Raw genomic sequence first — 23,379 nt, 5'->3', positions numbered from 1 at the left:
AACTCGTGACATGCGAAGCGAGATATGCTTCTACTTCTCAGAGGTCCGATATTGCTCTATTTGCAATCCTTGTTTGGCTGATTTCATTGAATATTCTGATTTTCTGAGATTGTTAATTGGTTTCACCTTTGAAGCTGAATTAGTGAAATACAGGAACTTTTCCATGATATTCTAATTTTTCAAGTTTCACCTGTATATTATTATTTTTCTTCAACCACAAATGTGGATAAATAATTTTTTAAAATAAAATTATAAAGATAACGCACACCCCCTTTGCATCGATTTGGAGAACAGGGCAGATTGCGGAATAACGTGTCGGAAGAGGCACGTTTTTGTAGCGGAGTGCGTGAGGACTATGGCTGATCTCCCTCTGTTTCTTCCGCTGGCCTTACCCCCAAACTCGCGGCTCTCCTATCTCAGCCTGGGGAGAAAAAATGGGCGGCTTTCCGATGGCTCTAGACTTCCTGGCTTCTGAGACTAGCAGTCCAACAACACTGGGGACACACACACACGGACATTAGTCATCCCAGTGTTATCCGCTGACGCTAAGACCAGGGTATTTCTCATTCCGCTGCCCAGTTCGCATGAGGACTATAAACTTGGGAGCATTCAAGTAGCAGCTCCGACACCCCTTTTCCGATCAAGCTGTTTAGTATCTCTGCGCAAGGGATGGTGGCGCTGGAAGGAAAGCCAGAGCAAAGGGGGGAACAGCGTACAATTTTGTTGAACGGGAAAAGTTGAAGATAACAGAATCGGCGACAGAGGAGTAACAGAATCGGCGACAGAGGAGAGACAGAGGCCTGAGCTATCGGAGGAGAAGAAGTTGGGCGCGCTGCTTCTACTGCAACCCATGTGCTTCGCTTTGCCAAGTACGTACCCAAAAACGGCACAACCCGCTCCAAACCTGTGCAGTAACCCATGGCAATTTCATCTACCCAGGCAGCTCACCAGCTTAATAAAACAGCATTCCTGGAACCGGTTCCACGCCAACGAAAGTTCATTGGGAAGAAACTTGGGTGAGAGATCAGGGCCAAGCGGGCAGGCTTTTCTGTCCCATCTGGAAGGCAAGGTTGTTTCTGCCTCCCGCCAAGAGGACGCCCAGCGACAGATGGAGGGAGAAGGAGGAAAGGAGAAGGTTATTGCTTGCAAAAAGAAAAAAAAACCAGAGAGAGAGTGTGTGTGTGTGCAAAGGTGAAGGAATCGTTTATAGTTATCTGCTACAACCAGCTCTTTTGAACGTCGTGAGGTAAAAGTCGGGCCTCTGCGAGGTTCCGGGGTCTCCTGTTATTAGTGAGAAAAAGCCCCTCTGGAACATAATGTCCGGGCTGTGCAATAGAGGCGCCTGCTTTGGCAAACCCACCTCGGAGGGGGAAGGGAGAACGGGCTCGTCTCGGGACCCCCAAACCCTCTCGGGCACCGGCGAGAAGGGAGCAGAGGCAGCCGGGAGCAAGATCCCGCCCTCCCCGGCCCCTCGCAAGCAGAAGGCTGAAGGGCCCGCTGCTGCCCGTAGCACAAACGCAGCCTTGACCAGTTTCCCTCGACCCTCTGCGGACTCCGAGTCCCGGCTAGAGACAGGGATGCCTGCGGGTTGGCGACTCCCCTAGGACGCAGCGACGTCCCTTGCGTGGTACCTGCCCCAGCAGGGCCACCGTCCTCTGAGATAGTGCGCCCCATTGCCCCGGTTGGCTGGCAAATCCCAGGCCGGCCCCGGGGAGGGACTGGGGAGAAAGCGATGGCTACCTCACCCTGAGGTCAACGGCGTCCCCCTGCTCCTCTACTCGGGGCTGTGGTCAGGGGAGGCGTCCGCCACAGCCACCACGCACCCTGGACTCTCTCTCGGTTTTTTCAAGCGCCCATACATCCTTTCCTCCAACCCCCCGGTTATCTTGTCCATCAGTTCGCTGCCCAAGCCGCCCAGGCCCGGGCACTGCCCATCCTCGAGGCAGCCGCTGCCATACGGCTCGGGCAGCCCCTTGGCCTCCTCCGGCGGCTCCTCTTCTATCACCTGGATTTTGTCGCCAGCTTCCGCCGTCGCCGGGGCCGCCTCCTCGTCCCCGGCGCTGACGATGCGTGGCAGGGTGCTCTGGTAGCGCCCCTCGAGTGGGTAGTTGACGCTGTCGCCCCTCCGCAACGGCGTGCGGTGCCTCTCCAGGGCCGGCGGGTAGCGGACGCCGGGGTCGCTGTACTGTTTGGCCCTCTGCCACTGCTTCCGGAGGTGCGTCCGGGAACGGTGCTTGGCTCGCAGCGGCGACTCGTCGAACTGAGGGTCGTGGCGGACGAAGGCGTTGAAGAGGGCGTCCGTCTTCTCGTCAATGCTGTAGTCTCGGCGGGGCAACGCGTCCCGGGTGGGAAAGAGCTGCCCGTAGGGGGCCCAAACCAGCGGACTTGGGGCCGGCGGCCCACCGGAAGCCCCTTCCGCAGCTTCATCTTCCTCCTCCGGTTCTTGGCCTTCGAAACTCTCAAAGATGGTGGCTCGGCGGCCGGCGCTGGTGAAGCAATATCGCTTCTCCGAGGCCGTCTGGTCCTCGCCGACGCGCCCGCCGGGAGCCTCGATGGAGGCGTAGCCACTGTCCATCTGCAGGAGCTTCCGGGTCCCGGCCTCCGACTCTACGCTGTCCTGCTTGGCTTTCCCCGGCAATCTGTCCTCTCCTCCTTCGGCCTCGTCCGCCAAGGAAGAAGGGAAGCTGGGCAACCCGCCGCTCGAAGAGATGCTCTCCCCGCCGTCGCTGCGTACCGAGTCCCGGTCGTTGCCCTGCTCCGACGAAGCGTACATCTCCAACGATGCCCGCAGGCTCCAGATGTCGTGGTAAAGGGGGGTGGGTGGCTGCTGCGGTGGCGGCTCCAAAGCGGGGGGCTCAGCAGAGGGGGGGCTGGGTTGCTCTGCCGGCTCTATCCTGCATCCAGAACACAACAGGTACATTTTCCCTTTAAAAACACCTTTTGGGTCTTAGGATCGTATGGAATGAAAACAGCAAATGATAATCGAGACCTGATATATATATATATACACACACACACATACATACATACACACACACTTTTCAAGTTCATATACCGTATTTTTTGCTCTCTAAAACTCACTTTTCCCCTCCTAAAAAGTAAGGGGAAATGTGTGTGCGTCTTATGGAGCGAATGCAGGCTGCACAGCTATCCCAAAAGCCAGAACAGCAAGAGGGATTGCTGCTTTCGCTGCGCAGCGATCCCTCTGCCTGTTCTGGCTTTTGAGATTCTGAATAATTTTTTTTCTTGTTTTCCTCCTCCAAAAACCAGGTGCGTCTTGTGGTGTGGTGCGTCTTATAGAGCGAAAAATACGGTACACACACACACACACACTTTTCAAGTTTATACATTTCACTGATTTCACAATCATCTTGACATTTCAAAACTTTACTTCCTTCCCCCTCTTTCTGCGCTTCCTTAAATTTCATTTTAATACCTTTCGCATATCCAAATTAACTTCATTTGCTCATTCATTCATCTTCTTTAAATACATACTCTTACGAAACTGCAAGTTTTTACAATAATCCTGCCAATGTTTTCATCCATTTACAAATTATCTGTTAATATTCAATAAACCATTTTATTTGTTTTTTTTAAAAATGTTATCCTGATTTCTTGTTCTTCTGGCAAGTTTCACCATTTCTGCATATTGCCTTGCTGTTACAGTGGTAGCTCGGGTTACATACGCTTCAGGTTACAGACTCCACTAACCCAGAAATAGTACCTCGGGTTCAGAACTTTGCTTCAGGATGAGAACAGAAATCGCGCGGCAGCAGCAGGAGGCCCTATTAGCTAAAGTGGTGCTTCAGGTTAAGAACAGTTTCAGGTTAAGAACGGACCTCCGGAACGAATTAAGTACTTAACCCGAGGTACCACTGTACAAAACTGCAGGTTATTACAATAATCCTGCCGATGTTTTTATCATTTAACAACTTATCTGTAAATATTCAATAAACCTTTTCCATTCTTTTATTTTTTTAAATTGTTATCTTGATTTCTTGTTCCTCTGGCAAGTTTCGTCATTTCTGCATATTCCATTGCCGTTATAAGAGAATAAATGAGATGCTTGTGGTGAAGTCCCAGCACCTTGTTCAAATATACATGTTCAAATATATCAAAGGATGTCACATAGAGGAGGGAGAAAGGTTGTTTTCTGCTGCTCCAGAGAAGCGGACACGGAGCAATGGATCCAAACTACAAGAAAGAAGATTCCACCTAAACATTAGGAAGAACTTCCTGACAGTAAGAGCTGTTGGACAGTGGAATTTGCTGCCAAGGAGTGTGATGGAGTCTCCTTCTTTGGAGGTCTTTAAGCAGAGGCTTGACAACCATATGTCAGGAGTGCTCTGATGGTGTTTCCTGCTTGGCAGGGGGTTGGACTCGATGGCCCTTGGGGTATCTTCCAGCTGATTCTATGATTCTATTCTATGATTCTACCTCTTTTTTCTAGATAAAGGGCACTGGCCTGGCCCATTCTTCCTGCAAAAGGACTGCAACGATGCCAGCTGCTGGAAATCAGCAGAAGGGGAGAAAGCTGCTCCTGTGCTCAAATCCTGCTTGCGAGTTTCCCTTTGGGACAACTGGTTGGCTCCTGTGTCCGAGGCAGCTCCATCTGGTATGCAGAATGAGACCCTCCCTGCCCACGGACTGTCTCGCCAGAGTGGTGCATGCTCTGGTTATCTCTCGCTTGGACTACTGCCGTGCGCTCTACGTGGGGCTGCCTTTAAAGGTGACCCGGAAACCACAACTAATACAGAATGCAGCAGCTAGACTGGGGACTGGGAGCGGCCGCCGGGACCACATAACACCGGTCTTGAAAGACCTACATTGGCACCCAGTATGTTTCCAATCACAATTCAAAGTGTTGGTGCTGACCTTTCAAGCCCTAAACGGCTTTGGTCCAGTATACCTGAAGGAGCGTCTCCACCCCCATCGTTCTGCCCGGACACTGAGGTCCAGCTCCAAGGGCCTTCTGGCGGTTCCCTCACTGCGAGAAGCGAGGTTACAGGGAACCAGGTAGAGGGCCTTCTCGGTGGTGGCGCCCTCCCTGTGGAATGCCCTCCCACCAGATGTCAAAGAGAGCAACAACTACCAGACTTTTAGAAGACATCTGAAGGCAGCCCTGTTTAGGAAACCTTTTAATGTTTGATGTATTACTGTATTTTAATATTTTGTTGGAAGCCGCCCAGAGTGGCTGGGAAAACCAGCCAGATGGGCGTGGTATAAATATTATTATTATTAGGGAATTTTGGCCTCTGTGAGAACTGGATGTTGGACTTAAGATGGGCCACTGGGACTAGATCCAGCAGCCCCTTCGTTTGTTCTTATTAAACGAACCGCTGCAGCTCAAGAAGGAGAGGAGAGGACCTTCGCGAACTGCCAAAGTTGAAGGTTCAATCCCTGCAAGGGACAGCTGCATTTGGAGGTGCTGGTTTGGACTAAAGAACCCTCCAACTTTATGATACGGTTCCACATAGCCAGGATTCGGCCGTCGGAAACGGTGCCCAGGCAGAAACTGCTTTAATGCCTGGGGAAACTGTATGGAAATAGATTTTGGCTAAACTTTTTTTAAAAAAGCTCAAAAGCTTCATTTTTTTTTTTAGTTTTTGCAAAATAAAAGAAGCTAAACTTTGGACCAGGGGTCAGCAAACTTTTTCAGCAGGGGGCCAGTCCACTGTCCCTCAGACCTTGTGGGGGGGCAGACTATATTGTGGAAAAATAGAAGAAAAAAGAACAAATTCCTATACCCCACAAATAACCCAGAGGTGCATTTTAAATGAAAGGACACATTCTACTCATGTAAAAACACACTGATTCCCAGATTGTCCGCATGTGAGATTTAGAAGGTGATTGGGCTGGATCCAGCCCCCGGGCCTTAGTTTGCCTACGCTTGCTTTGGACCAAAAAAAGATAAAGAAAAACCCAACAGGGAATGAAAGCTCAACACCTTTAGTGTCCAGATTTTCACTTTTTGAAATATGGCAACCCTATGACTCTTAAAGGGACGCGGGTGGTGCTAGGGACGCGGGTGGCGCTGTGGGTTAAACCACAGAGCCTAGGACTTGCCGATCAGAAGGTCGGCGGTTCGAATCCCTGTGACGGGGTGAGCTCCTGTTGCTCGGTCCCTGCTCCTGCCAACCTAGCAGTTTGAAAGCACGTTGAAGTGCAAGTAGATAAATAGATACCGCTCTGGCGGGAAGGTAAACGGCGTTTCTGTGCGCTGCTCTGGTTCGCCAGAAGTGGCTTAGTCCTGCTGGCCACATGACCCGGAAGCTGGACGCCGGCTCCCTCGGCCAGTAAAGCGAGATGAGCGCCGCAACCCCAGAGTCAGCCACGACTGGACCTAATGGTCAGGGGTCCCTTTACCTTTAACTATGACTCTTAAGCCTACACAATCCATGAACCCTGCAGTGCTGCCGAAATTCTCCCCCAGTCTTTCCTCATGCCATCGCACCTGTGTCTTCTCTGCCCCACCCCCCGCCCCATTCCCACTTATCTACTGAAAAATACCTGCCGAGGGATAAGGTGGAGCTGGCTGGAGCGGGCAGGAACGGCCCGCCGACGGGCCTGAACGCCACGTCATCCGTCCGGGCGATGTATTGGATGATGTCCGTCTGGTGGGGGTCGCGGTCTTCTTGGTCCATGCTCTCGCTTGCGGCCCTCTGCCGCTGGAACTGGTGTCGTTTCGGAGAGCCTGGGCAAAGGACCGGGTGGCGAAGACCACGAGTTAAGCGGGGGGGGGGGCAACATTGGGGGGGGGAGAGAGAAAGAGAAGAGACGACAACCAAAATATGATTATTTTGGACAAGGGCAAGCCATTCTCGAATCCCGCCCTGCCAGCAAAAAGAGATGTCCATTCAACCAGCAATTACAGTGGTACCTCGGGTTACATACGCTTCAGGTTACAGACTCTGCTAACCTAGAAATAGTATCTCGGGTTAAGAACTTTGCTTCAGGATGAGAACAGAAATTGTGCGGTGGCGGCAACGGGTGCTAAAGTGGTGCTTCAGGTTAAGAACAGTTTCAAGTTAAGAACGGACCTCCGGAACGAATTAAGTACTTAACCCGAGGTAAAGGTAAAGGGTAAAGGGACCCCTGACCGTTCGGTCCAGTCGTGGCCGACTCTGGGGTTGCGGCCCTCATCTCGCTTTATTGGCTGAGGGAGCCGGCGTACAGCTTCCGGGTCATGTGGCCAGCAGGACTAAGCCGCTTCTGGCGAACCAGAGCAGCGCACGGAAAGGCTGTTTACCTTCCCGCTGGAGCAGTACCTATTTATCTACTTGCACTAGTGTGCTTTTGAACTGCTAGATTGGCAGGAGCAGGGACCGAGCAACGTGAGCTCACCCTGTCATGGGGATTCGAACCACCGACCTTCTGATCGGCAGGTCCTAGGCTCTGTGGTTTAACCCACAGCGCCACCTGTATAAAAATGACATCTTGATCAGAATTAAAACCTCTGTGTACATAGGGCTGCCATAGGTCCAGGATTTCAAAGGTGGAATCGATGTCCAAAAAGCAGCGCTTTGTCCTGGAACTTAGAGAAGTCAATCAAAAATTTGTGGGGGTTTTGGCGTCTTTGTTTTTTAATAAAAAAGATCAACAACAACTTTTGGGTTTTCCTAAATAAAAGCAAAACTATTTGGGGGGGTTTTCTAGTAAAAAACTCAACAACTTTTGGTGTGTCCTGGTTTTTACTTTTTGAAATATGGCAAACCCTATATGTGCACCAAAGCGCAATGGGAGGATAATCGTTTCTCATGAGTTAAATACCGACGATACATCACTTTATAAAAATTCTCTGAGATAATGCAGATAATCAATGATCGTGAAATCATGAAGGAAGAGGGTGTATTATGGCCTCATCCTGATGAACACATCTCTCTTACTGCATTAAAAAAATGGCTTCTCTTGTTGATGCAACTCAGCAAAGACCGTGAAAGGTCTTAAGAGTATTTTACTACCTTGCACAGGACCTCGCTGCTTAGTCTTCAATCTCATCCAATTACGCTTCAAGATTAAGCCAATTTAAATGGTATGGCTTTAAGCTTGTACCGCAAAGTTTATTTTGGCGGGGTCACTTTCCATTCTACGGGTTTTCAGATATATATATATATTTTACAGAGAGAGTTTAACAAATGCTTTAAAAAAGCTGTGTTTCTTTTATTTTCTTTGAACAACCGCAGCAACACTATCGCAAACCTGGAACATGTTACAGTGGTCCTTTGGTTCTCAAACTTAATCCGTTCCGGAAGTCCGTTCCAAAACCAAAGCGTTCCAAAACCAAGGGGCCCTTTCCCATAGAAAGTAATGCAGTACGGATTAATCCGTTCCAGTCTTTTAAAAACAACCCCTGACACAGGAATTTGACATGAATCTTACTATCTAACGAGACCATGGATCCATAAAAGGAAAGCAATACACAACGTACTGCTGTCACACAATCAATCAGTAGCTAAACTGGGTTTTACACAGTCGCAAAAACAAAAACGCAAAATAAATAGCAAAACCAGACAGACCTCAGTCTAAACGGATGTGTGGCGCTCAAATCAGAAGCACAACACTCAAAATGGAGCACATTCGGCTTCCGAAAAAAGTTCGCAAACCAGAATACTTACTTCCGGGGTTGCAGTGTTTGGGTCCCAAGTTGTTTGAGAACCAAGGTGTTTGAGAACCAAGGGACCACTGTATGCTTAAATAAAGGAGACTACAAGGCTTTATTTTGCTCCAGGGACCACCAGATCAAGAGAGATTGCACTGATGCCTCCAGTTCACTGGTGCAACGCTTGAATCGTGCCAGTGAGAGTGAGTGGGCACCAAAGCAGGTGTGATGGCCTGGGATTCGGACTCGGAGGCTGAACCTGAGGAATCCCAGCCTGCACAGGAGTCCCCGCCTCCAGAACCAGCTGAGCCGGGGCTGGGGCTTGAGCCTGAAGGGTCCTCACCTGTGCTGGGTCCTCAGGTGAGTCTGCTTTGGCTCCTGAGGTGATGGAGGACCCATTGCCTGCAGGTGCTCCACTCTCAGCCCCGTCAGAGGAAGCTGAGGTTGCCTCTGGGTCCGGTAACCCTCCAACCTCTCCTGAGCTGCAGAGGCTCAGGGCAGAGAGGCGGAGGGAACTAAGTTCCCGCAGGAGGAGGGCTCGCCTCCAGGCCAGGAGAGGCGAGTCACCTGTGGACCGGGGCCGCCCTATGCCTCAGGGCAGATAAAAGCCAGCCAGCCCCAGTCTGCGGGAGCAACATTGTTGGTAGCCTGTTCCTGCCTGCACCCTGTCCTGCCGGAGCTCCTGACCTCACCCGACTCCCTGCTTTGGACCCAGTTTCAGCTTTGACGGACAGCCTCCATACTGCACCCTCGACCTCGGATTGGACCATAAGCTGTCAAGCGTCCCTTATTTGGCGGGACAGTCCCTTATCCCAGCGCCATGTCCCGCTGCTGTCCCTTATTGATGATGTCCCTTAAATAAGCTACTGAAGGTAACGGGGCCCTTTCTATGTCCAGCTGTCCTTTGTCAACAACAAATTGTTGCTGTTTTCTTGTGTTGAATATATGCTATATGGTAATTTACGGACCTAATAGGTATCTAAAGCCATTTGCACGCAACAAAATATGTCTTTCATCAAAGTAATTGTTGATCCCTTATTTTGGCTGCTGATCCCTTATTTTCGAGGCTGCTGGACTCGGACCTCGCCGCACGGTTAACCCACGGGACCAGCACAGCCGGGCAACTACCCAAGAAGGAGCATGGCGTATCCGCCCCCCCCCCAGGCCAAAGTATCACCCCTCCATCGGCATGACCCACCTCTCGTGTCCAGACTGGATGCTCTCTGACTCGTCTCCAGTTTCCATTTCTTGATCCGAAAGTAGGGTCCGGCACCCTCAAGGCTGGCATGGCGGCGTAGGCGGGTGAAGAAGTGAAGGACGGCGCCCTGGGCAGGGGCCGGCGAGGGCTCCCCTGTCCCGCCCCCTCCAGCACCTTTGGGACTCTGGCCGGCGCCGTCGGACTGAGAAGAGAGGAAGGAAGGAGGAGGAGGGATCGGTGAGGAACGGTCGGCGGTTTTGCCACCCGAATAAAAATGCTCCCCTAACCATCAAACACGCAGAGAGACGCTACAATGGCCTCCCATCTGGGCGCAAGGACGGAAGACGCGCCGGCGAAACACGTACAGTGAGGGAAATTAAGTATTTGGTCCCCCTGCCCAATTTGCCCGTTTGCCCTCTGACGAAGAAAACGACCAGTCTGTAATTTTAACGGTAGGTTTTATCGTAGCTGTGAGAGACAGAATCTCTTTTGACTTTTGTCTTCTGGGTTTCTGGGGTTTTTCCTGTTGTAATTCTGTCTCTCACAGAGTTCCCCCGAGGGAACCTGCAGGAAAAATAAACAGCAAACCACAAAATTTGGCATCCTCTCCAAACCCGTGCCAGGATTTTGGGGTGTGGTTTTTTTTTGCAGCGAAAACCCTGTGTTTTGCAGGCCTGAGCGTTTGATACAGCAAACATGGGGTTCATACTTAGCATTAGCTTCGAACCTCCAAATTTGGGGTCCCCTCCACAGATGCACAGAGACCTCGGGTCATCTAGTCCAACCCCCTGAAATGCAGGAATCTCAGCCAAAGCGCCCCTGGCAGGCGGGCATCCGACCTCTGCTTAAAAACGTCCAAGGAAGGAGAGCCCTTTCAAAGGAGTCCATTCCACTGTCAAACGGCTCCATCTTCCATGCGGCAAGCAGCCCTTCCGGTTTTTGATCACCTGTCCATTGTCTATTTTCCAAGCCCTCCTCTGCACACCTTTTCAATCTCTTTCTTAAAATGGGGTTCCCAGAACTGGACACAGGACCGCAGGTGTGATCCGAATCAAGGCATTCCCTCGAACAGGGTGCAAGATTTGTGCAGGATAGCCAAATTCTGTGCGACTGCCGTAAAACGTAGGGAACAAGCTGTGCTATCATAATGATTCAGGCCTTAAATTATAATTTTAGGTTATATGTTAGTGACTTAAGTTTTAATTTATATAGATTTTTACCTGCTATATCTGTATTGTCCCTGTTATAAAGGTAAAGGGACCCCTGACCATTAGGTCCAGTCGTGACTAACTCTGGGGTTGCGGCGCTCATCTCGCTTTACTGGCCGAGGGAGCCGGCGTACAGCTTCCGGTTCATGTGGCCAGCAGGACTAAGCTGCTTCTGGCAAACCAGAGCAGCGCACGGAAATGCCGTTCACCTTCCCGCCGGAGCGGTACCTATTTATCTACTTGCACTTTGATGTGCTTTCGAACTGCTAGGTTGGCAGGAGCAGGGACCGAGCAACGGGAGCTCACTTCGTCGCGTGGATTCGAACCGCCGACCTTCTGATCAGCAAGCCCTAGGCTCTGTGGTTTAACCCACAGCGCCACCTACATCCCTGGCTAAGTTTTAATTTATATATTTTTTAGCTGTTGCTATATCTGTATCATCCCTGTTAGACCTAATTGCAAATTCAAATGTATCCCTGTCATGTTTTATGACTTCCTTGATGTGGCCTGGAACTGGTCTGTGACCAAAATAATAAAATTTATTCATTCATATGGCCTAGAATCGCATTAGGCTCTTTTGCCGCTGCATAATAATAATAATAATTTATTTTTTGTACCCCGCCCATCTGGCTGGGTTTTCCCAGCCATTCTGGGCGGCTTCCACAGAGACCAAAAATACACTAAAATATCACACATTAAAAACTTCCCTGAACAGGGCTGCCTTAAGATGTCTTCTGAATGTCAGGTAGTTTTTTATCGCTTTGACATCTGATGGGAGGGAATTCCACAGGGTGGGCACCACCACCGAGAAGGCCCTCTGCCTGGTTCCCTGTAACTTGGCTTCTTGCCACGAGGGAATCGCCAGAAGGCCCTCTGAGCTGGACCTCAGTGTCCGGGCAGAATGATGGGGTTGGAGACTCTCCTTCAGATATACTGGACCGAGGCCGTTTAAGGCTTTAAAGGTCAGCACCAACACTTTGAATTGTGCTCGGAAACGTACTGGGAGCCCATGTAGGTCTTTCAAGACCGGTGTTATGTGGTCCCGGCAGCCGCTCCCAGTCACCAGTCCAGCTGCCGCATTCTGGATTAGTTGTAGTTTCCGGGTCACCTTCAAAGGCAGCCCCATGTAGAGCGCATTGCAGTAGTCCAAGCGGGAGATAACCAGAGCATGCACCACTCTGGCCAGACAGTCCATGGGCAGGGAGGGTCTCATCCTGCGTGCCAGATGGAGCTGCCCTGGATGCAGAATTGACCTGCAGCTCCATGGACAGCTGTGAGTCCAGAATGACTCCCAGGTTGCGCACCTGGTCCTTCAGGGGCACAGTTACCCCATTCAGGACCAGGGATCCCTTTTTTCACATGCCAGGCACCCCCCAATATCCTACATTTGTGCATCTGGGTATCCCCAAATAAGCTGACGTACCGAAGTGCCTTCGCCAGAATCGGATGAAGCGGAGGAACCAGCCTCGACGGTGGAATTATAGGTGTCTCCTGGCAAGGCAGAACTGGCGCAGGGTCCGTGGCTGGTCAGCGCCGTCTCCGGCAAAGGATGCTACAAAGAAGGGATGAAAGTGAGAAAGGGTTAGGGATAGCTTCACCGACCCACTCCCACACCTCCTGGAAATTTATGCCCTGCGGGCGTAAAAATGGAAGAGGCGTTTCCAAAAATACATCCAAATTGCCCCCCCAACCCCGCTCTGTTTCCGTACAAAAAGTTTGCCTCTAGGACCATGAATGTGGCCTCTGCAGGTAATAAGGCAGGTCTCTGCCCGCAGAGAGCTTACAAATAAATATGAATTAAGGAACTGGGCTAAATTCTCTCTGAGTGTTCATGGGTGCCCTCAGAGAGGCATAATAATAATAATATTTCTTATACCCTACCCATCTGACTGGGCGGCGGTAAATTATTATTAAGTGATAAGACAGGTCTCTGCCCCAAAGAGGTTACAAATGTGAATTAAAGAACTGGGAGAGGCCTCAGCAAAATTCTCTCTCGTGAGCATCTATGGACGCCCTCAGGGAGGCGAAGCAATAAATCAATCAATCAATCAATAAATAAATAAATAAATAAATAAATAAAAATAATATGCCCCACTCATCTGACTGGGTTACCTGAGCCACTCTGGGCAGTGGTAAAAATAGATTAAGACAGGTCTCTGCCCCAGGGAGCTTACAAATGTGAATTAAAGAACTGAGAGAGGCCTCAGCTAACTCTCTTCTGAGCATCCATGGACACCCTCAGCAATGCCAAGCAATAAATTAATAATAATAATAATAATAGTAATAGTAATAATAATAATAATATTCTTATACCCCGCCCACCCAACTGGGTTACCTGAGCCACTCTGGGCGGCGGTAAAAATAGAAGTAATAAGTTGGGTCTCTGCCCCAGAAAGCTTACAAATGTGAATTAAAGAACTGGGTCTCACCTGGAAGATGGCCAGGCTGGGCTTGGCTGGGGGGTGCCGAGGCGTCATGGCGATGCTGTTCTCGTTGGACTCGTGGATGGTGACAATCTTGAGGGCGGCGGACGGGGGCAAGGGCAGGTGGCTGAGGCGGGCGTTCTTCAGGTGGTGGAAGTCTCCCTCGGTCAGGGTGTACCTGGCAGGGTAAGGGTTTCCCTCAATCTTTGTCAGTATGGCCATTTTGGACCACAATTTCCCATCAGCCCCTGCCAGGACGGCCATTTTGGACCAAGATTTCCCATAAGCCCCTGTCAGCACAGCCATTTTGGACCAAGATTTCCCATCAGCCCCTGCCAGCACGGCCATATTGGACAATGATTTCCCTCAGCCCTTGCCGGCATGGCCATTTTGGACCATGATTTCCCATCAGCCCCTGCCAGCACGGCCATTTTGGACCACGATTTCCCTCAGGTATGGCCACTTTGGACCATGATTTCCCATCAGCCCCTGCCAGAACGGCCATTTTGGACCATAATTTCCCACCAGCCCCTGCCAGAACGGCCATTTTGGACCATAATTTCCCACCAGCCCCTGCCAGAACGGCCATTTTGAACCATGATTTCCCATCAGCCCTTGCCAGAATGGCCATTTTGGACCACGATTTCCCATCAGCCCCTGCCATCTCTGGCACACTGTCTCTCCAACCCCACAAAAAACCAAAAACCTGAAAAAAAAATTCCAAGTCCCATCGCTGAATGGTAGAAACCTTCCTTTGCCTCCAGAAGGTAGGCAATCCTGGGAGAGAAATATTGACCCAGAGCCGCAAAACAGGCTTATCACAGGCCTTTGGGGCCACCCAGAGCCCATCTAGTCTGACCCCCATGCACTGTACAGGGTTCAAGTCCTCCCAACCCAGCCCTCAAACCCATCAAGGGACTACAGCCTCTCAGCTGGTCCTTACATCACAGGGCTGCTGCGAGGATTTATTTTTCTAAAGATGATCCCTTATATAAAGGATTATCATATCTGAACGGAATAGGAATTTATTTAAATTTTGGAAGAAAAAAGGTAGAAGAATGAACTCATTCACTGGGGGTGGCCAGTTTAATTAAATTGTAGAATTTGGCATTAATTGGCATTGTTATATTGTTGGAAAAGCAATGAAAAATATGCATTTTTGGAAATGTTGAAACGTATACATACTAATTGTACTTCTCTCTCGAACCCAGGACCCCCACCTACCTCCTCCCTTTCTCCTGGGTCTTCTTGCTCTGTTCGAAGAGGGCAGCCTCGTTGAAGGACACCCGTCGCCCCGTGGCGCTTCCAGAAGAGAGGAATCTCTCGCTCTCCGCGTCTCGGTAACTGGAGCTGGACATGCAGTCTGGGTCATCCACCTTAATGGTAATATCTAGGGGAGGCAATGGCGGGGGTTTTAGAAACCCACCCATCATTTTTATTTTATAACATTTTTTATTAATTTTAACATATAAATTATAAAACGTACCACAAAACTTATCACTTATACCATCCTTTTAGACTTCCATCAGCACCTCTGATGATCCACCGTTTTAACCACTTCTTATGCATTTCTTAACTTTATATTGCCTTCACATCTCTTAACAAATCATCCTCCCCCTTCTCCATTTTTACAATACTTCTAATAATACTCCTCACAAAACTTCTTGCAACCCTACAAACGTCGCCTGTTCTTCACAATTACTTTTCAAATAGTCCGTAAATTTACTCCAGTCTTCCGTGAATTTCTGGTCTCACCGGTTTCGAATCCTTCCTGTTAGTTTATCTAGTTCTGCATAGTCCATTAATTTCATCCTCCATGAAACCCATCCATCCTAGCTAGCAAAATCCCAGAGTTACAAGTGAAACTTGGAAAATTAGAATATCGTGGAAAAGTTAATTTATTTCAGTAATTCAACTTAAAAGGTGAAACTAATATATGAGAGAGACTGATGACATGCAAAGCGAAATATGTCAAGCCTTTATTTGTTATCATTGTGATGATCATGGCGTACAGCTGATGAAAACCCCAAATTAAGAATCTCATAAAATTAGAAAACGAAATGAAATCAGCAAAACAAGGATTGCAAATAGAGCAATATTATAACAAATAAAGGCTTGACATATCTCGCGGGGATTCGAACCACTGACCTTCTGATCGGCAAGCCCTAGGCTCTGTGGTTTAGACCTAAGGTAAAGGTAAAGGGACCCCTGACCATTAGGCCCAGTCACGGATGACTCTGGGGTTGCGGCGCTCATCTCGCTTTACTGGCCGAGAGAGCAGACGTACAGCTTCCGGGTCATGTGGCCAGCAGGACTAAGCAGCTTCTGGCGAACCAGAGCAGCACACGGAAACACCGTTAACCTTCCTGCCGGAGTGGTACCTATTTATCTACTTGCACTTTGATCTGCTTTCGGACTGCTAGGTTGGCAGGAGCAGGGACCGAGCAACGGGAGCTCACCCCATCATTGCAGGGATTCGAACCGCCGACCTTCTGATCGGCAAGTCCTAGGCTCTGTGGTTTAACCCACAGCGCCACCCGCATCCCTAAGCCTATAGATAGCTCCTAACAAAACCATTTGCTAGAAACCGCAGGAGGGGAGAGCTGCTCTCGCACTCGGGTCGTTTCTCCCAGTTCGCCAAGGATGCTATGGGCCTGATTTAAACCCCTCCTCCAAATCCCCCCCCCCACTGATAGGCTTTTTGGGGAGTGGGGAGAAATTAAACCAGAGAAGCAGCATCCCTGGAGAGTTCCTGAGTTTGGTACCAGGAGATGCAACAGGAGGAAGAAAAGAATAGAGAGAGAGAGTGAGAGCAACCGTTTCCAGGGCAACGGGCCCTAGCAACCAGAGCGGGTACCACCAGACCTTCCTATAGAAAAGGATGCAGCTTTTGAAAATAAGCAAGCAAGCATCTCACCTTGAGCCGGCTGGGAATCATCCAGATAGGTAGTGTTTGTTTTCTCGGGGTCATCGCTGGCTCTGAAAAAAAGAAAGAGAAGAAGGAAGGTGGGCGGGAGGGGAAACCTTGAAAAAGGCGTACGCAGCAGAGTGAGATGAAAAAGGTCTAAGAAAAACCTGTGGTGAATAGCTCCAGGTTTGCATAAGCCATGATTTGCATATTAAGGGAATATGCTGTGTACAGTGGTACCTCAGGTTACAGACGCTTCAGGTTACAGACTCTGCTAACCCAGAAATAGTGCTTCAGGTTAAGAACTTTGCTTCAGGATGAGAACAGAAATCGTGCAGCGGCAGCAGGAGGCCCCATTAGCTAAAGTGGTGCTTCAGGTTAAGAACAGTTTCAGGTTAAGAACGGAACTCCGGAAATAATTAAGTACTTAACCCAAGGTACCACTCTATCTATCTATCTATCTATCTATCTATCTATCTATCTATCTATCATCTATCATTTATTTACCAACTACGCCCAAATAGCTTCATTTTCACACACACCTTCAACTCCAGGTAGGCTAGGAGGTAACGAACGGCCCAATAATATTATTTTTTAAAACAACGACAACAATGCACAGTGAGTTTCGTGGAACAGGTCCCTCCGAGGGCTAGACTGAGGTTGAGGAAACAAATAACTATAATAATTATTTATACCCCGCCCATCTGGATGGGCTTCCCCAGCCACTCTGGGCGGCTTCCAACAAAATATTAAAATACAGTAATGCATCAAACATTAAAAGCTTCCCTCAACAGGGCCTTCAGATGTCTTCTAAAAGTCTGGTAGTTATTGTTCTCTTTGATATCTGGTGGGAGGGCGTTCCACAGGGCGGGCGCCACCACCGAGAAGGCCCTCTGCCTGGTTCCCTGCAACCTCACTTCTCGCAGGGAGGGAACCACCAGAAGGACCTCAGTGCTGGACCTCAGTGTCCAGGCAGAACGATGGGGGTGGAGACGCTCCTTCAGAACTACAGAACTTTCTTTTAGAAGACATCTGGAGGCAGTCCTGTCCAACTGTTTAGCACTATGAAAGTCTTGTTGTTAAAGCAATCGTCTTTTAAATCAATGAGGTCTAGAATCTTACTTTGTGGCTAGGGAAAAAGACCAGAGCTCAGACCAAGCCTCTTTGACTCTGCATAACCCTCTGTTTTGGTTGCAGAACCGGCCTTTCGCACTGCGACCTCCCCACCTTAGGGTCCCCGTTCTGCTCCCCACACCCTGTTACCTGGAGTGTCGCCGGTCGGCCTCGCAGCATCGCCGGCAGACGATCAGGATGCCGAAGAGAAGCACCAGGGTGCCCCCAATAAAGATGGAGAGAAGTATCAGCAGCAGGAAATACCCATCGTGGGTCTTCACTTCGCCAGGCACCGTCTGGAAGGTGGGATTTTTTTGGGGGGGGAAGGAGGGAAGGGAGAGGAAAATAAAAAGACACGATATATGGGTGCAAAGGGTGAGGGGAGCCGATGGAGTTGAGTTTCCTCACCTTTGCTCTGTAAAAGCTACCTCCACAGCAAGGAGACTCGGAAAAATATATACCGTATTTTTTGCTCTATAAGACTCACTTTTTCCCTCCTAAAAAGTAAGGGGAAATGTGTGTGCGTCTTATGGAGCGAATGCAGGCTGCGCAGCTATCCCAGAAGCCAGAACAGCAAGAGGGATTTCTGCTTTCGCTGCGCAGCGATCCCTCTTGCTGTTCTGGCTTCAGAGATTCAGAATATTTTTTTCCTTGTTTTCCTCCTCCAAAAACGAGGTGCGTCTTACAGAGCGAAAAATACGGGTATATATTCCCTGGAAGTATGAGGGCACATTTCTCCACAATTGCGGGGTGGCAGAGGGAGACACTCTTCACTTTCACACACAAGTTTGGGGTGTGCGAAGTCAAGAATTGCCTGCCCTTGAGAGATGGCTCCCCCATGTCTCTGCATGAGTCATATAATAATAATGATAATAATAATTTATTTGTACCCCGCCCATCTGGCTGGGTTTCCCAGCCACTCTGGGCAGCTTCCACAGAGACCAAAAATACACAAAAATGTCACACATTAAAAACTTCCCTGAACACGGCTGCCTTAAGATGTCTTCTGAATGTCAGGTAGTTGTTTATTGCTTTGACATCTGATGGGAGGGCGTTCCACAGGGTGGGCGCCACCACCGAGAAGGCCCTCTGCCTGGTTCCCTGTAGCTTTTTTTCTCGCAATGAGGGAACCACCAGAAGGCCCTTGGAGCTGGACCTCAGTGTCTGGGCTGGACGATGGGGGTGGAGACGCTCCTTCAGGTATACTTCAGTCAGTGATCTCAGCGCGGTTACAAAGCACGCAGAGATGCAACAGGCACCCTCCTCAGAAGGTTCTCATGAGGAAAGAGATTGGAAAGCACTTTGGACTCAAATCACACCTCCATCTTTGCAATTTTAAGAACTCTGTACCCTTCCCTGACCCTCCAGCCGCAACCCCAGAGTCGGTCACGACTGGACCTAATGGCCAGGGGTCCCTTTACCTTTACCAGTAAGAACAACAACAATTTATTCTTATTATTGCCCAGTAATAATTTGCAATTGTGGGTTAAACCACAGAGCCTAGGATTTGCCGATCAGAAGGTCGGCGGTTCGAATCCCCGCAATGACGGGGTGAGCTCCCGTTGCTCGGTCCCTGCTCCTGCCCACCTAGCAGTTCAAAAGCACGTCAAAGTGCAAGTAGATCAATAGGTACCACTCTGGCGGGAAGGTAAATGGCGTTTCCGTGCGCTGCTCTGGTTCGCCAGAAGCAGCTTAGTCCTGCTGGCCACATGACCCAGAAGCTGTACGCCAGCTCCCTCGGCCAGTAAAGCGAGATGAGCGCCGCAACCCCAGAGTCGTTCACGACTGGACCTAACAGTCAGGGGTCCCTTTACCTTTTACCCCCTGAAAGAGGTCTTTGATGAAGGGCTCTTAGCAGCCAAAGATTCAGGTACCTAGGGCTTTTTCCAGCACAGAGAGAAAGACCCCAGAACTTTCAGTCTGTTAGATTTCTACCTGTCGAGGTCAAAGCGACCAACTTAAGCTTGTGTCCGTGAAGCTGTGATTCCTGCATTGCAGGGAGTAGACCCCTGGGAACCCCTTCCCTGATTCTTCTGCGATCATATGCAAAACTGGAATATCTCGAGTTGTGGTTTCGAGTCCTCCGCTGGGCAAAAACACTCCTGCATTCGACAGGATGACCCCTGTTGGTCTCTTCTAAATCTACAATTCTACGATTCCAGGGCCAGCAGTGGTGGTGGGCAGTAGCTGAGTCAGTGCTCAAGTCAGTGGCTGACCGCATTAAGTCCTCTGGCCCCGTCCATGGGACTGTCGCTTACTGATGACTCAGCAACCAGCTAGTCCTCAGCGCAGAGTTCCGAATCGTTTCAGAAAAGGGAAATGTGCAGAGATGGGAGGGGACTCAGACCTGTTTGCATTTCAATCATCCCTTACTTTCACAAACATCATATCAAAAGCATTTCCTGCAGGTTTGGAAGCCAACAACTGCCTTCTGCGAATGGGTCTGTTTCCGACTGGCGGTGGGCAGGATAGAACCCGGGTCCGTCTGCGTGGCAGGCAAGCACCCTCAACCAAGGGAAGAGGCCGGGCTGCAGAAATCTGCAATGGCTGGCAATGGATTCAGCAGAAAACCCTTCGAGGGTTCCCTTTTCCTAAAGAATCACAAGCTGGAGGGAACCCCAAAAATCATCTAGCCAACCCTCTGAAATGCAGGGGTCTTTTGCCTAACCTGGGTCTTGAACCCACGAACCTGAGATTAAGAATCTCCTGCTCTACCGACTGAGGTTGGCTTCCTCTGCAGAACCCCCAAAAATATTCCCAGATACTAGGCAAAGTCAAAGAAGCCACCATGTGATCAAAAACCACAACTGGGTGCCCCGCTTCAGAGCTGCTGGACTAGAACTCTCTATCAGCGCTAGCCAATCCCGGGAGTTGTAGCACAGAACCTCTAGATCAGGGGTCAGCAAACGTTTTCAGCAGGAGGCCGGTCCACTGTCCCTCAGACCTTGTGGGGGGCCGGACTATATTTTGGGGAAAAATATGAATGAATTCCTATGCCCCACAAATAACCCAGAGATGCATTTTAAATCACATTCTACTCATGTAAAAACACACTGATTCCCGGACCATCCGCGGGCCAGATTGAGAAGGCGATTGGGCCGGATCCGGCCCCTGGGCTAGCAAGGCCAGAGCTCAGAGATGCTGGGAGTTGTAGTCCAACAACATCTGGGGACCCACAGTTTAAGAACTGATGCTCTAGATTAAGAGAGCGGGTGATGCGGCTAGAAGCCGCAAATTCCAAACCTAAATGCCTTCGCTTTTTATTCCTCTACTGGTGAGCTTTGGTGGCAGAGTGGCAAGGCAAAGGCACTCTGCATATGCTCAGAGGCACCACCCACAACAATTACTTATTTTTGCCACGATTTCACAATACCACAGCTCCGTCAGTATAAATCAGCTAGACGGATCAAAGGCCTGACTGAGATTCGAACCGTTTCCTATTTAAATCTGAGCCTTTTGCTCAGGACTTTGAGTAGGCCTAGAAAAAAGCCACTGCCTGAAATCCCAAAGGGCTGCTACCAGTCAGTGCAAACAATATGCAGCTGGATGGACCAGCCATCCTTGCCAAGACTTGTGGCCCCAGGAAATAATTTCTTCCCTCTGCACTAGGTCAAAGCAATGCCGATTGAGAACATGCCCCCGATTCGCAAAATTGCTTTAAATCGTTTCTAATATTGGTGTTTTCAATTGCAACCTGCCCTGGGACTTTAGTGTGGGGGGCAGGTAATATTTTTAGTAATAATAATAATAATATATTGTTTATACCCCGCCCATCTGGCTGGGTCCCCCCAGCCACTCTGGGCGGCTTCCAACAAAACACTAAAATACAATAACTATTAAACATTAAAAGCTTCCCTAAGCAGGGCTGCCTTTAGATGTCTTCTAAAAGTTTGGTAGTTATTTTTCTCTTTGACATCTGGTGGGAGGGTGTTCCACAGGGCGGGTGCCACCACCGAGAAGGCCCTCTGCCTGGTTCCCTGTAACTTGGCTTCTCACAGCGAGGGAACCGCCAAAAGGCCCTCGGCGCTGGACCTCAGTGTCCGGGCAAAACAATGGGGGTGGAGATGCTCCTTCAGGTCTACTGGGCCGTTTAGGGCTTTAAAGATCAGCACCAACACTTTGAATTGTGCTCGGAAACGTACTGGGAGCCTCAGATTTTAAAATACATTAGCACTGGCAGCACCATGCTCCGATTACAACAACCCCGGGAGATGATGGACCAGTCCTCGCTGGCTCCTCAGCTTAATGCATTAGCAAAAATGACCCTGATCAAACAGGGTCAGGATCCACCGGGCAAAAGGCAGCTCCTCTCCCGCAGGCGCACAACCCAGCAACTCCCACAGCTACTCCTGCCAAAAGTTTGGTGGCATTTCTGACCTGGGCCCAACCTGAACTCTCCTCTCCAGAGCCGGTGTGGGAGGAAGTGGAGAGACCTCTCTGTCTCTCTGGAGGGGGGCATGCAATACAGAATATCACCCACCCCAGGGGGGGGGACTTCGCAAACCTGTCCCCACCTGCCTCCACAGCAGGACACTCACCGTCACACCTCCCGTCGTCGCGTTTTCCCATGCGCTCAAATCATCGCTCATTGTCCGTCTTCGAGAGAGATGTCCTCCTGGGAAAAAAGGAGGCACGAAAGCACAGTGACACGGCGGTGCGCGGTTGCAGAACGGGATTAAAAATATATATTTAAATTAAAAAAGAAGGCCAGGGTGTGCAGGGAGGGGGGAGAGAAAGGATAAACGGGTGGGGGGAATAAAGAAAGAAATGCAATGTACATATATCAAAATTTGCAGAAGAGGCGACGTGGTCGATGGTTGATTCTTCTCTTCCTTTTCTCTCTCTCTCTCTCTTTCTCTCCCGGTTACCTCCAGCAATCCATCTCCCCTCCCTTTGCAGCTCACATGTTTTTCGCGGAAGGGAAGATCACGGGTGGATTCCGTTCACAAGAGCCTCGGCAGCGCCATGCTACGATTACAACACCCCAGGAGATGATGGACCGGTCCTCGCTTGACTCGCCAGCTTAAGATGCCACTGAGGAAGGAAACCAAAATGAAAGGCTGGTGTGTTTTTATTTATTTTTAAGAGGAAGGCAGGACGGGGGTAGAAGCGAAGGTTGGTGGCAGATTGCAAGAGCACCCTTTCTTTCTTCCCTCGCCTTTCCTTCTATCTCTCTCTCCCTCTTCTACTGCCTGCTGTCAGATGGTTTGCCTTAAGGAGCCAGCGGAAGGCCGCAGAGCAGCTTTTGGGGGGCGAAAAGCGGCTGAGAAAAACGGCAAAAGCCTTTCCCCCAACCCCAAACCCTGGAAAAAGGCGGCAGCCTCTTCTCTCTTCCCCAAGCAACCTGGCCTTCCACCCTAGACGCAGTTGGGAGCCTGGAAATTAAATCGCCTTTTCCAAACACACATGCACGCGCTAGGATCCTGGCTCATCAGCCCACACACACACACACACACACACAGGGTTGACTCACGCCAACGGGAGAGATGAGCAAGAGGGGAAGGCAGTGAGGGGGCGGACGGTTACTGCAGCAGTGTGGGGGGGGGCCGCCCCACCCCACGAAAGAGCAGCGGAAGGGTTCCGGGCGGCTTTGATCCCTGCGGCTGCAAAAAAAAAGAGGAGGGGGAGACACGCAGAAAGGGCTGAGTGTGTGCATAGCTGGGGGAGGTGGGAAGGGGTTTTGTGGCACCCACCCGCCGCTTAAGGAGCTAGTAGCATGCACACACATGCACACATGTGTGTGCAAGTTGCAAGGGCCTGAATGCAATTCCTCCTACCCGTAGCGAGAGAGCAAAGGCTCTCAGACATGCTCCCAGAGGAAATTAGGAGTCAGGCCCCATTGACCTTGGTGTTGTCAACACTGGCCGGCAGCAGCTGCCCGGGGTTCCAGGTAGGGATGTTCCGCAGCCCTACCTGAAGAGGCGAGGGCT

General features: G+C 50.1%; 1 protein-coding gene across 1 annotated transcript; it reads right to left on the bottom strand.

The window, feature by feature from the left end:
* Window positions 1-790: 790 nt before the first annotated feature.
* Window positions 791-22,360, bottom strand: CBARP (CACN subunit beta associated regulatory protein). Its single transcript, XM_081895506.1, has 10 exons — window positions 22,228-22,360; window positions 21,988-22,064; window positions 17,600-17,745; window positions 16,346-16,407; window positions 14,653-14,818; window positions 13,435-13,606; window positions 12,429-12,557; window positions 9,798-9,999; window positions 6,511-6,694; window positions 791-2,894 (listed from the first exon to the last, which is right to left on the bottom strand). The coding sequence occupies exons 2-10, from the start codon at window positions 22,036-22,038 to the stop codon at window positions 1,775-1,777; spliced, it is 2,232 nt and encodes a 743-aa protein (XP_081751632.1). The 5' UTR covers window positions 22,039-22,064; window positions 22,228-22,360; the 3' UTR covers window positions 791-1,774.
* Between the last annotated feature and the right edge of the window lie 1,019 nt (window positions 22,361-23,379).

Source organism: Podarcis melisellensis (genome assembly GCF_964234715.1).
Source record: "Podarcis melisellensis genome assembly, chromosome: 18".
Lineage (NCBI taxonomy): Eukaryota > Metazoa > Chordata > Lepidosauria > Squamata > Lacertidae > Podarcis > Podarcis melisellensis.
The sequence above is the reverse complement of the archived record's forward strand: the minus strand, read 5'-3'. Positions and strand labels throughout refer to the sequence as shown.

Excerpts from the sequence above, each read along its gene's own strand:
- CBARP (XM_081895506.1), bottom strand. The coding sequence starts at position 22,038 with ATGAGCGATGATTTGAGCGCATGGGAAAACGCGACGACGGGAGGTGTG. Across the intron at positions 17,746-21,987 it reads CGACGACGGGAGGTGTGACG|ACGGTGCCTGGCGAAGTGAA; the intron begins GTGAGTGTCCTG and ends CCCACCTTCCAG. Across the intron at positions 6,695-9,797 it reads ATCCAGTCTGGACACGAGAG|GCTCTCCGAAACGACACCAG; the intron begins GTGGGTCATGCC and ends TCCTTTGCCCAG.